The sequence below is a fragment of the Lampetra planeri genome, chromosome 22, assembly GCF_965212315.1.
Source record: "Lampetra planeri chromosome 22, kcLamPlan1.2.h2, whole genome shotgun sequence".
Taxonomy (NCBI): Eukaryota; Metazoa; Chordata; class Hyperoartia; order Petromyzontiformes; family Petromyzontidae; genus Lampetra; species Lampetra planeri.
This window is the reverse complement of record NC_136128.1, coordinates 2,358,960-2,371,323: the sequence shown is the minus strand read 5'-3', so window position 1 is coordinate 2,371,323 and position 12,364 is coordinate 2,358,960. Positions and strand designations below refer to the sequence as shown.

Below are 12,364 nucleotides of genomic sequence, written 5' to 3'. Positions count from 1 at the left end.
CGAGCCGACTGGGTGCGGTAAAAGACGGCCACGTGGTGGCGCGCGCTCCCAGCCAATGGGCTTCCCGGGGTGGCTCGGAGGGGAGGGCGAAGAGAGGAGGTGAAAAGGGGGCGGGGGGAGGGGGTAGAGGCGGGGCTTACTCGCCCCCCCCCACCAACCCCCCGCCCTCGCGGGCGCTCGCGCGGGACATTTCCGGCAGGCGCGTGACGAGGCGGGGCGGGGCGAGACAAGTGGAGGGGGCGGGGCCTGAGGGAAAGGGGGCGTGGTAGTAAGAGGGGCGTGGTTTAGGAGGGGGTGGGGGTTGTCGCGAGCCGGTGAGACGTGAGCGCTCCACAGGTGTGAGTCTGAGTCTGCAGGTGTTGAGCGCGGATTGTGTTAGGGGGGGTGGGGGGCTGTGAGTAGCGAGCGCGTGGAGAGAGAGAAGAGGGGTGGGGGCCGCCGCGTCTCCATGCGCCGCCGTAGGTAGAGGCGGGCTGCTGCGCGGCTCTGCAGAGACGGCGGCGAGGAGGAGGAGGCGATCCCGGCCATGTCGGACTCCAAGGTGAAGGTGGCGGTGCGGGTGCGGCCTCTCAACAAGAGAGGTGAGGCCCGCGGCACGCGATAGGAGGGAGCGTTGAGCTGCGAGATGTGTGGTGTGTGTGTGTTGCGAGTGGTGTGTGTGAGTGGTGTCTGTGTGTTGTGAGTGTTGTGTGTTGTGAGTGAGTGGTGTGTGTGTGAGTGGTGTCTGTGTGTTGTGAGTGGTGTGTGTGTGTTGTGAGTGGTGTGTGTGTTGTGAGTGGTGTGTGTTGTGAGTGGTGTGTGTGTGTTGTGAGTGGTGTGTGTGTTGTGAGTGGTGTGTGTGTGTGTGTTGTGAGTGGTGTGTGTGTGTGAGTGGTGTGTGTGTTGTGAGTGGTGTGTGTGTTGTGAGTGGTGTGCGTGTGTTGTGAGTGGTGTGTGTGTGTTGTGAGTGGTGTGTGTGTGTTGTGAGTGGTGTGTGTGTTGTGAGTGGTGTGTGTGTGTGTTGTGAGTTGTGTGTGTGTGTGTTGTGAGTGATGTGTGTGTGTGAGTGATGTGTGTGTGTGAGTGGTGTGTGTGTTGTGAGTGGTGTGCGTGTGTTGTGAGTGGTGTGTGTTGTGAGTGGGGTGTGTGTGTTGTGAGTGATGTGTGTGTGTGTTGTGAGTGATGTGTGTGTGTTGTGAGTGGTGTGTGTGTGTTATGAGTGGTGTGTGTGTGTTGTGAGTGATGTGTGTGTGATGTGAGTGGGGTGTGTGTGTTGTGAGTGGTGTGTGTGTGTTGTGAGTGATGTGTGTGTGTTGTGAGTGGGTTGTGTGTGTTGTGAGTGGTGTGTGTGTGTTGTGAGTGGTGTGTGTGTGTTGTGAGTGGTGTGTGTTGTTGTGAGTGATGTGTGTGTGTTGTGAGTGGGGGGTGTGTGTTGTGAGTGGGGTGTGTGTGTTGTGAGTGGTGTGTGTGTGGTGTGTGTGTGTTGTGAGTGATGTGTGTGTGATGTGAGTGATGTGTGTGTGTGAGTGATGTGTGTGTTTGTTGTGAGTGATGTGTGTGTTGTGAGTGATGTGTGTGTGTGCGAGTGGTGTGTGTGTGTGTTGTGAGTGGTGTGTGTGTGGTGTGTGTGTGTTGTGAGTGGTGTGTGTGTGTTGTGAGTGGTGTGTGTGTGTTGTGAGTGGTGTGTGTGTGTTGTGAGTGGTGTGTGTGTGTTGTGAGTGGTGTGTGTGTGTTGTGAGTGGTGTGTGTGTGTTGTGAGTGGTGTGTGTGTGTTGTGAGTGGTGTGTGTGTGTTGTGAGTGATGTGTGTGTGTTGTGAGTGATGTGTGTGTGTTGTGAGTGGTGTGTGTGTTGTGAGTGGTGTGTGTGTTGTTGTGAGTGGTGTGTGTGTTGTTGTGAGTGGTGTGTGTGTGTTGTGAGTGGTTTGTGTGTGTTGTGAGTGATGTTTGTGTGTGTGTTGTGTGTGTGTTGTGAGTGGTGTGTGTGTGTTGTGAGTGATGTGTGTGTGATGTGAGTTATGTGTGTGTGTGAGTGATGTGTGTGTTTGTTGTGAGTGATGTGTGTGTTGTGAGTGATGTGTGTGTTGTGAGTGATGTGTGTGTGTGTGCGAGTGGTGTGTGTGTGTGTTGTGAGTGGTGTGTGTGTGTGTTGTGAGTGGTGTGTGTGTGTGTGTGTTGTGAGTGTTATGATTGATGTGTATGTGTGAGTGATGTGTGTGTTGTGAGTGGTGTGTGTGTGTGTGTTGTGAGTGGTGTGTGTGTGTTGTGAGTGGTGTGTGTGTTGTGAGTGGTGTCTGTGTGTGTGTGTTGTGAGTGATGTGTGTGTTGTGAGTGATGTGTGTGTGTGTGAGTGATGTGTGTGTGTGTGAATGATGTGTGTGTGTGTGAGTGATGTGTGTGTGTGAGTGATGTGTGTGTGTGAGTGATGTGTGTGTGTGAGTGATGTGTGTGTGTGTTGTGAGTGATGTGTTTGTGTGACTGATGTGTGTGTGTGAGTGATGTGTGTGTGTGTGTTGTGAGTGGTGTGTGTGTGTGTGTTGTGAGTGGTGTGTGTGTTGTGAGTGGTGTGTGTGTGTGTGTGAGTGATGTGTGTGTTGTGAGTAATGTGTGTGTGTGTTGTGAGTGGTGTGTATGTGTTGTGAGTGGTGTGTATGTGTTGTGAGTGGTGTGTGTGTGTTGTGAGTGGTGTGTGTGTGTTGTGAGTGGTGTGTGTGTGTTGTGAGTGGTGTGTGTGTGTTGTGAGTGGTGTGTGTGTGTTGTGAGTGGTGTGTGTGTTGTGAGTGATGTGTGTGTTGTGAGTGATGTGTGTGTTGTGAGTGATATGTGTGTGTGTGAGTGATGTGTGTGTGTGTGAGTGATGTGTGTGTGTGTGAGTGATGTGTGTGTGTGTGAGTGATGTGTGTGTGTGAGTGATGTGTGTGTGTTTTGTGAGTGATGTGTGTGTTGTGAGTAATGTGTGTGTGTGTGAGTGATGTGTGTGTGTGTGGTGTGTGTGTTGTGAGTGATGTGTGTGTGTGTGAGTGATGTGTGTGTGAGTGATGTGTGTGTTGTTGTGAGTGGCAGTGGATTTTCAGCATTCACATGTTCACGTGGAGGTTAATGAGTGAGCCAGTGGACGGCTTCACCAGTCGCCTGCTGACCGCGTGATGGAAGTGGACCAGTCGTGTTATCGCGTGCTCCACGCTTTGAGATTCGTGACCGCAGCCGCACTCTGGGATGCTCCTCATCGTTCATTGGTGCGGAAGGATGTCGCCGCATCTGCCGTGCTGGCTGGCAGGTGGATCACTGGGTGTTAGTCGGCGCCCAGAGATCCTGCGTAGGTGCTGCGTGGAAGATTGTGCGAGGTTGCTCTGCAGGTGCTGGTTGCTGATGGGCTCTGGGTACCGGTTGGGCTCTGCTGGATCCTGACTGGACTCATATTGGGTTACCCAGTTTTGGGAGGCGGCTAGCTGCTGATCATTCAGCGTTTTGCGTCGCTTGCCGAGAGACGGTTGATGCTGGATGGTTGACTTGAGATTGATATGGGTGGTTAGATTGGTGGTGGGTCTGTGCTGTGTCATGGGTCATTGGTGGTGGGTCTGTGCAGTGTGGTGGGTCATTGGTGGTGGGTCTGTGTTGTGTGGTGGGTCATTGGTGGTGGGTCTGTGTTGTGTGGTGGGTCATTGGTGGTAGGTCTGTGTTGTGTGATGGGTCATTGGTGGTGGGTCTGTGCTGTGTGGTGGGTCATTGGTGGTGGGTCTGTGTTGTGTGGTGGGTCATTGGTGGTGGGTCTGTGCAGTGTGGTGGGTAATTGGTGGTGGGTCTGTGTTGTGTGGTGGGTCATTGGTGGTGGGTCTGTGCTGTGTGGTGGGTCATTGGTGGTGGGTCTGTGCTGTGTGGTGGGTCATTGGTGGTGAGGTCACACGACCCGTGGCGACATGGAGCCGACCAATTTGAAACTGCCCACAAACGAGAGTTGTCACTGCATCTCAACCACACTCACCGGGTACTGGAGGAGGATATTTTGGACCTGGCAACAGTGTGTTTCTAATTATAGCGCACTGGTCACTTCCACCACTGCAAAGGATTCTTTACTCGGTCCACATGCACGTTATTTTACTCGTGATTAGGACTTAATTATCAAGGAGCGTGTTAATGCGCGATGCCCCAAAGATATGAGAACATCCTTTCCAGCCCTCAGGAAGGAGATGTTTTTCCACCCCTGCTAGGCGCTCTGCTTTATCTCTTTAGCATGATGCATCTTGCTGACGTAACACAACTGGCAGCGTGCCTGCCTTGTCAGGTGACTGCCTTTACTCCTTTTTTGTGTGTCAGAGCCAAATGCGCACCGCAGCTCACGCTCCATAGGGGCACGTGTTTGGCTCTCACGAAATCGCCCGGGATGCACCCAATCTCATCCGATCTTGGAAACTGAGCAGATTTGACCTTGGACAGCACTTGGATGGGTGACCGCCATGCATTCCGGGTTGTCTTAAGTGGCTGCGAGGCTGTGCTACCTTTTTACGGAGCAGGGGGCAGTGCGAAAAAACCCCATTGTTTTACTGTACTTCTATGACACAACGCATGGTCCGCACGGAATGAGGTGGCCCTCATCCAGCAGTGGACCGACAGAAGGTCTGTACATGTATCAATGTGTTTGTATCCACGCTTTTGTGTTTGTCCGGCATTGGTCGTGCAGTGTCAGTGTGTGTGTGTGCACGTGTGCATGCTGGATTGTGTGAGAAGCTCACAGATCCTTGAGAGATCTGACAATAGTCCCATCGGTTAGCTCCTCCGGCAATCGAGGCTGCGATGGCTGGGTCATGTAGCCTACATGCCCAGCCACCGCATGCCCAAGCAGCTTCTGTTTGGTCGGATATCGGGGGCTAAACGAGTGCTGCACTGGCTAGAGAAGAGATGGGTTGATGCAATACAGGAGGATATGGAGTTGAGTGGATTTACCGAAGACTGGTACCAGTGGTGTCAAGATAGACCACTATGGAAGAGGCTCGTGAAGGACGATACTGGATAGTTTGAAGAAGTCACCCTCCAACAACAGCGGAGGGCAGATGAGTCACGCTCATAACAACGAGCGGATTGCCGGACTGCAAAAATTGAGCAAGTTGGCACAGTGCGGAGCACAGGTGGAGCATTTACTAGTTACCTCGGTCAACCTATGGCATCTGGGTCTGTCCTGTGACCTCCGGCCAGAAAGCCTTCGACACTTCACATGGCCTCAAAGTGCACCTAGTATGGCACAAGCACTACGGTGATGTAACTGCCACTTCATGGCAAATGGCGGCTGTTGTTGTCTGCGAATGGCATGATCCTGACATGTAAGCTAAAAACTAACCTTTTTATTTTAGCAGGTAAGGGCCACTGAGCTGTACAGCTCTTTTTTTCAGAAGCGACCTGACCACAAATGATAACGCAACGAAGTGGCTTACCATGTGGGAATGTATTGCAGACAAATAAATCTAAACGCATGTTTCTAAATGTGGAGGGAAAAAACCGGAGGACCTGGAGAAAAATCTACGCGATCACGGAAAGAACATGCAAATTCCAAATCTAGAAGCGTCAGGGTCAGGATCGAACCCGCGACCTCCTGTATACCAGGCGAGGTAGTTAACATTTCCCAGCCCCCGTGGCGCCCCACGTGTGTGAATCAGTGAACGCGTGTGCGCAGCTGGAGCTGTGTTTAGTCTCCCCTGCAGTGTTTGTTCTGTGCGCTGCTGTCGTGTTGCAACTCCCAGTGCCAAACCTTTCACAAACAGGTATTGCCGCTCAGCCAGCGCCTGGGGCAACACCAGCTTCTCTGACATCTAGACTGAACGGCACTAGGGAAGTTACAGGCACAGGTGACAGTATTATTATCCTGGTTGCGTGGCACTTTACGACGTTATTAAAGATTCAGCGCAGGAGTGTCAAAAATGTTTTCTCTCGACACCTCTGTTGGTTAGTCCTGTAAGTTACGCTCCACGTTGCACGGGGAAGTGTGGCACTGCATAATGGTGACCGCAAACCAATTCTAACACTCATTTGCAGGATTTGTTTGAATTGGCTTAAAATGCAGCAGTTGCCTTTGATAAATCCAGTCAACATCATTAGGAAGCCACTGAAGCTGATGCACTTTTGAGTCTAGCTTGAAAACTTGTTTCTTTAGAACTTCTTTTTGTGTTTAGTTTTCTTGTCATTACCCCACACCTACGTTTATCATGGCTGGCTACGTACAGTGCGAAAGAAGTTAAACACACATGCATTCATGTAGAGGAGCACGGAGTTGACGAAGGCCTTGTTGCACAAACCAGAGAGAGAGAGTGTGTGCGCGTTCTACTGCGGTGTAGAATTCCTCCTGCAAGGCTAGGCCTGGGGTCACGGCGGAGCCTCGGACGGCCGACGAGACGGTGCCACGATGGCGACGGTCGAGATCCCGTCTTCGTCTGGGGTGGACAAACGTAGTGCACGGTGTGTGGTGGACAAACGTAGTGCACAGTGTGTGGTGGGAGGTGTCCTCCCTTCTTGCAGCATGGCCAGGCAGATGATGGGCACACCTTGAGCGGACGATGTTGTCGTCGGAACAGGAGGCCGGTCCTCGACGAGACCTACGGTGTCGCGAGCAAAGTCGAACCGTCTGGGGCCAAGAGGCTGTCCACTGACAGCACGTGTGGAAGGCCAATGTCGCCTGTTTTGAGACCGCAGGATTGTTTTGCGTCTCAGCGCAATACAGCGGGACTGGTTTGACGTGAGTCTCGTAAATTCGGATCTTGGTAGATGTGGCGAGACGAAATCGAGGCGCCTATCCAGCCGGCAAACTCTTCAACTTCGAAGGGAGTTGATGGGTTCTCAGCCTGGACACCAATAACCCGTGATGTAATTTAATGATTGAACTTAATCAAGCCTAAATCTTGATTTGAATCTTTCGTGACTGCAGGAATCCATACTCTTTGGTTCTTTTGGTAAAGTCACGTAGGTATAAAATAAAATAAATCACGACGTTTCGGGCGCAACACAAGCGTCTGTCATCAGGTGTGAAAGCATGGTCTGCTGCTGAGGCAGACTGTTTTATAAGGTTTGAAATGGGTGTAGCCAAGGGTCATAAAGAAGTGGCCGGGGCTAGTGATGTTAATATGAGAAATTAGCATGTAACTGTAAGATAGGAGAGCAGTCTCCTTGACGAGGGCACGGAAGTGGCTATGTTAATCTGAGAGATTAGCATGCTAATGTAAAATCGAAGAGTGGTGCAATCTAAAGGCATGAGTGCAACCCAACGGGTGCAATCCAAAGGACATGTGAGCATGAGAGTGCAATCCAAAGGCATGAGAGTGCAATGCAAAGGACATGTGAGCATATTGAGATCTGAGAGAGAGACAGAGAATCGGAAATAACAGCTGACATAGGCAGGTAGGATGGAAACATCACAGTCAGTTAAGACTTTACCTGGCTAATAACGTCCTTCCAATGATTGCTCAGTTTGTACCCATCCTCTCGGTTAAAGTTGTGTCCGTATTTATATATCTGGATGGCTTCATGAACGAATCTCTGAAGGTAGCTGGAAGGTTTGCAGAGTACCTCCGTCTTGGAAAAATCTATTTCATGTGAGCCCACAGCGTTAAAACAATGATCGGCAACGGCAGAGGTATTGGTCCTACCATGTTTCAGATCCGCCTTGTGTTCACGAACGCGGTCTGAGACATGCCGTTTCGTTTCCCCAATGTAACTGCTGCCGCAACCACAACTCAGTTTGTAGACACCAGGGTATTGCATGTCAGGAATCACATCCTTTACAGATGGGATTAAATCACGGATTTTGTGTACTGTGTTGAAACGAACCTGGATCTTGTGCTTGTTTAAAATTTTGGAAATCATTTTGGTAACCCCTGCTATGTACGGTAAAGTGATGGTTTTGGTTGGATCCTCAGAAGGTTGTCTCCGCATGGCTGGGGAGACAGCTTTGCGGATTGTACGGTCCGAGTGTCCGTTCATCCTGAGGGCTTGGTGTATGTGCTCCAATTCACTGACGAGGTGGTGCTGGTCGGCGATTAAACGAGCCCTATGGTGTAGTGTTTTGATGAGGGAATTCTTATGGGCTGGATGGTGGTGGGAGTCAGGCTTTAGATAGGCATCCATGTGGGTGGCTTTCCTGTAGACCGAATGTCCCAACGAGCCATCAGGTCTCTTCTCGATCAAAACAATCAAGCCTGTTTTGCAAGGTCAAGGGCGGAAATGTGTAAATATTATTTGTGTGTCTAATGACAACGATCAGAATGCCAGGCAGCTTAAACACAGCAAGTTGGCACAGTGGGGGGCACCGGTGGTGCATCTGCCATCTCAGTCATTCCACTATTGGCACCTGGGTCTATCCCGTGATCTCCTGCCAGCAGGCGTTCGACACATCACGTGGCCTTAAAGTGCACATAGCCTGGCACAAGCGCCGTGGTGATGTCATCGCCACTCAGTGGTGAATGGCGGTTGTAGTTGTATTGTTGGTGTGATGCTCCATTGTTAATTCACCGTGTGGCAATTTAAATCACCTTGCAAGAACGAGAACTTCCGTCTCCAATGCATTCCTGGAAGGGTGAATCTCGGGTGATTCCTTTTTCGAATTCGGTAAAAAGAAACTGAATATTTTAAGAGCTGCAGCGCATGTGAATACGAGACGGTGGTCCTTAATAAATAACGTCGTGAAGCAGCGGTCCTCAAAGAGCCGCGTGAGCCTCCGGAACCGGAGGTGGCTGACCCCTGGCCTAGGAGAACCGCAGGTTGCTGAGCCCTGGCATAGGGAAACCATACTTCCCAACTTGGCTAAGGAAAGTCCAGGTTTCAGGGAAGGCTGTCCTAGTGCCACGCCAAATCATTTCGATGAGATTTTGGCCCGGTTACAAATACCCTGGTCTTACGGCCAATTCGTGATCGAGGCTGTGCCAATGGCAAGAAGCCACTCGCTGTGTGGGTGGCGCTAGTGGTTCAGTGGGGCGTGGCTGTATAGAAGTGGGCAGAGGGAGGAAAGCAGGGGTTGAGAACCTCCCAGAAGTTGTAGAGCTGTAGTTCACCGTGAATTACCAAGTTACACAATCAGCTGTAAAGTGACACCACATGGAAATCCAGAAATAGAAAAAATATGTATCCCCAAAATAGAATTGAAAGGTAAATACAGTAATGGCCATGTTCCTTCCTTCCTTTGCAAAATACTTTCAGGAATCTCAGTTGGTCCCGCACCTGCTTTCATTTAATGACTTTGTGGAAATGTTTTGTCAGATTAAATGTCTTATTGCAGCACGCCACAATTTTAAGAGTGATGTCATTTAGACTTATCCAGTCATTATACATAGTTTTTTTTTTCCGGCTACAAAGTGGTAACTGGAAAGCTCGAATAAATGCACCCAGGTATGCTCCCATGTAAGCCACCTTTGTGCACGTGTGTTATTTGGCAGAGGGACCAGTGGGCGTAGCGGGTAGTTCTTCGTGTTATGAACCTGCCAACTCAAATTCCTGGTCACGGCTAACATTCGTGGTAAGATCTAAACTGTTTTTATTTTACCAGGTAAGGCCCACTGAGCTATACAGCTCTTTTGCAGAAGCGACCTGGCCACAAATGATAGCTCAACGAAGTGACTTATCGCGTGGACATTTATTTATAGCAGCCAAATCCTGAACTGGTTTTGGGCACTCCTCTTCACCAATCTGCATTCACTAGTGTGGAGAAGTACGGTCAAACCCCAACGATGAATATGGTACCGGGAGACCTTCATCCAGCAGTGGATTGACAATGGGCTGCACTTCATCGTTATTACTGTTTAAGTTTGCGTTGCAGAGACAGTGAGCCACGTGTGTTTTATAGCTTTATTTTGGTGATTTCGAAAACGTCTTGGATTGGCCATATTTGTTTGTTGTTGTACAGAGTTGGACTGATAACTGTAATCTAAATTGTCTTATGGTTGTTATTGTTTGACTTGCATCCCAGTGGGATTTTTGCACACAGCATTGATATACGGTGCTTTTTATGGAAGACTTTGCTATTTTTTCCTGGATTTTTCTGTTTGCGCGTTGTCATATTTAAGATGTTTCTTGTTCACGTTTTTGTTTGTTGCGGTTGCACCCGAGTCAAGAGCCGAATGGCTCACAGGGCTATACCTAATACATGAACTGAACTGTGTTTAGCATGCTTAGTACCACTCAGGCAGATTCCAAGCGTTCTCTTCCATGGCATGAAGCTCACCAGCACCTGATAATGTAATAGGGATAAGGACGGTGCTGTTTTTTGCAAGATTATGACATTGCGTGCCTGACACAAATCCCAAATCTAAACTATACGGCAGCAGGAAAGATTTACGATGTCTCAGTAACATTTTAATTACGGATCCTTTGAAAGAATTACGCCATTTTTACATGCAGGAGAAAGCCTGACTAGTTGTGAGCATTCCGTGCTTATCGGGGCATAGCGTGCAGAGTGTCCACAGATAGGTCAGAAGCCAGCCGACTGCACTGCCTCTAACAGGCACCTCAGCGCATCCTGCCACGTCGTTATTTCTTGCTGATTGAATCAAATAAATAAGGAATGCTACTCAATTGTGAGTCAGTTTTCCTGCTGGTGTAATCCGTGTATTTATTTCCAGCAGTATGCTTAACCTTTCTCGATATGTTGTTGTGTTTTTGTGTGTATAGTTTTTGTTGTGGTAAATATATGACCATCCCCTACTGGACGTCTGTGCAAAAAGAGCTTCGCAGCTCATCGGATTTCTCACGGACAAATTAAAGATTCTGATTCTGAAGCGGTTATTAAACTGTACTGAGAAGTTTTATTCGTTGGCAAAACACTTGCACGCTTGACGATGCTCGCTGCAATCTCCAGCGAAACGTCATAAGTAAAACAAAAATTAACCAACCATTTTGCATATTCGCCAACGTGACAATTTGATTTGACTGGCTTTTTTGTCAGGCGTTGGAGGATTATAGTTCAAATTGCATTTTTTTATGCACAATCTAAGGGGCCGTCCATAAATGACGTCACGCCCCTTGGAGGGGGGGGGGTCAGACATTTGTGACGATATGTGACGAGGGGGGGGGGGTTTGAGAAATGTGACGTCACATCAAAATGCGCAACTTTAAATAAAGATAGAATTGTTATAACAACACTCCTACAACATCAGAATGCAGCGCCACATTAAATACGTACTACAATGACAATAGTTTAAAGCGATTTGAAGCATGTTTTTTTTTTGGGGGGGGGGGGGGCAGAGCTTTGTGACGTCATATTTGAGGGGGGGGGGGGTTTGACTTTTTGTGACAAGAGGGGGAGGGGGTCAAAAATCGTCCAAAATCGCGTGACGCCATTTATGGACGGCCCCCCAAGGCGGGGGATGCTGCTGGATGCTTCTAGACGCTCCCCACGCGCCTCAGTGTCTCTGTGTTCGGCCTGCGCGCGCATCTCGCCGTGTTGTTGTCGCGGACTGTGCTGTACCCCCATATTATACACGAGCTTTACTTCCCGGCTTCGCCCGGGGCTTGGATTAAACCACGCCCGGCCGCCTTTGTCTCCCCAGTGGCGATGTTCACACACCACACGAGTTACTCGTTTGAGGCTGAGTCGACCTAGGGGAGGCCCAGGACCGGTTCAAATAATCGTCACCGGTGGTGGCCGTGAGCAGGAATCGAATTCGGGTTGCCGGGTTTTGTAGCGCAGCGTAGCGCTACCCACTACACTACAACGCGTTACGCTGCCACGTGCGCGGGTCACGTGACAGATGTGACGTCACAGCTCACTTGCTGTGCAAAAAAAATATGCATTAATGAGCTCCCCTCCCCCTCCCAAAAAAAACACAAGTGTATTTTTATAATGTTTGCATGGTGTACAGTCTGGAAAGTACCCACATGTCAAATTTCCAGTTTGTTGCATGTCGGGAAGTACGCTAAACATTTTGAACAGACACACATATTCACAACTTTGCCTTATATATATGGAGAGTATTTATTATTTATTAGAACGCGATTTTTCCATGAAGCAAAAACTACCGCGCTAAAAGAGAACAGACTGTACCGCGAAGCACAGACACAACAACAGTGCAATCAACAATATATACAAAGTGCAATTATAGAATTATAGGAAATGGATATCACGATTGTAATTGGTCGTATCGTTAAAGTTGGTATCGCGTCGTGAAAAGCGATGCTGCTGCAGCCCTGGTGGTTACGCAATCGTCTCTGGTTGCAGCGTTGTGTGTGTGTAGTGTGCGTGTAGGTGCGTAGTGTGTGTGTGTAGTGTGTGTGCGTGGTGTGTGTGTGTGTGCGCGTAGTGTGTGTAGTGTGTGTGTGTGGTGTTTGTGTGTGCAGGGGCGTAGTGTGTGTGGTGTGTGTGTGGTGTGTGTGTGTGTAGGTGCGTAGTGTGTGTGTGTAGTGTGTCTGTGGGTGTGT

The 12,364-nt window shown here is 49.5% G+C and overlaps 1 protein-coding gene across 1 annotated transcript in view; it reads left to right on the top strand.

The window, feature by feature from the left end:
- Window positions 1–303: 303 nt before the first annotated feature.
- Window positions 304–12,364, top strand: part of LOC144724928 (kinesin-like protein KIF13A) — a 130,977-nt gene continuing 118,916 nt past the window's right edge. The window contains exon 1 of the mRNA XM_078604246.1: window positions 304–581. Coding sequence (XP_078460372.1) covers window positions 527–581 — 55 coding nt within the window. The 5' untranslated portion in view covers window positions 304–526. The remainder of the gene's footprint in view (window positions 582–12,364) is intronic.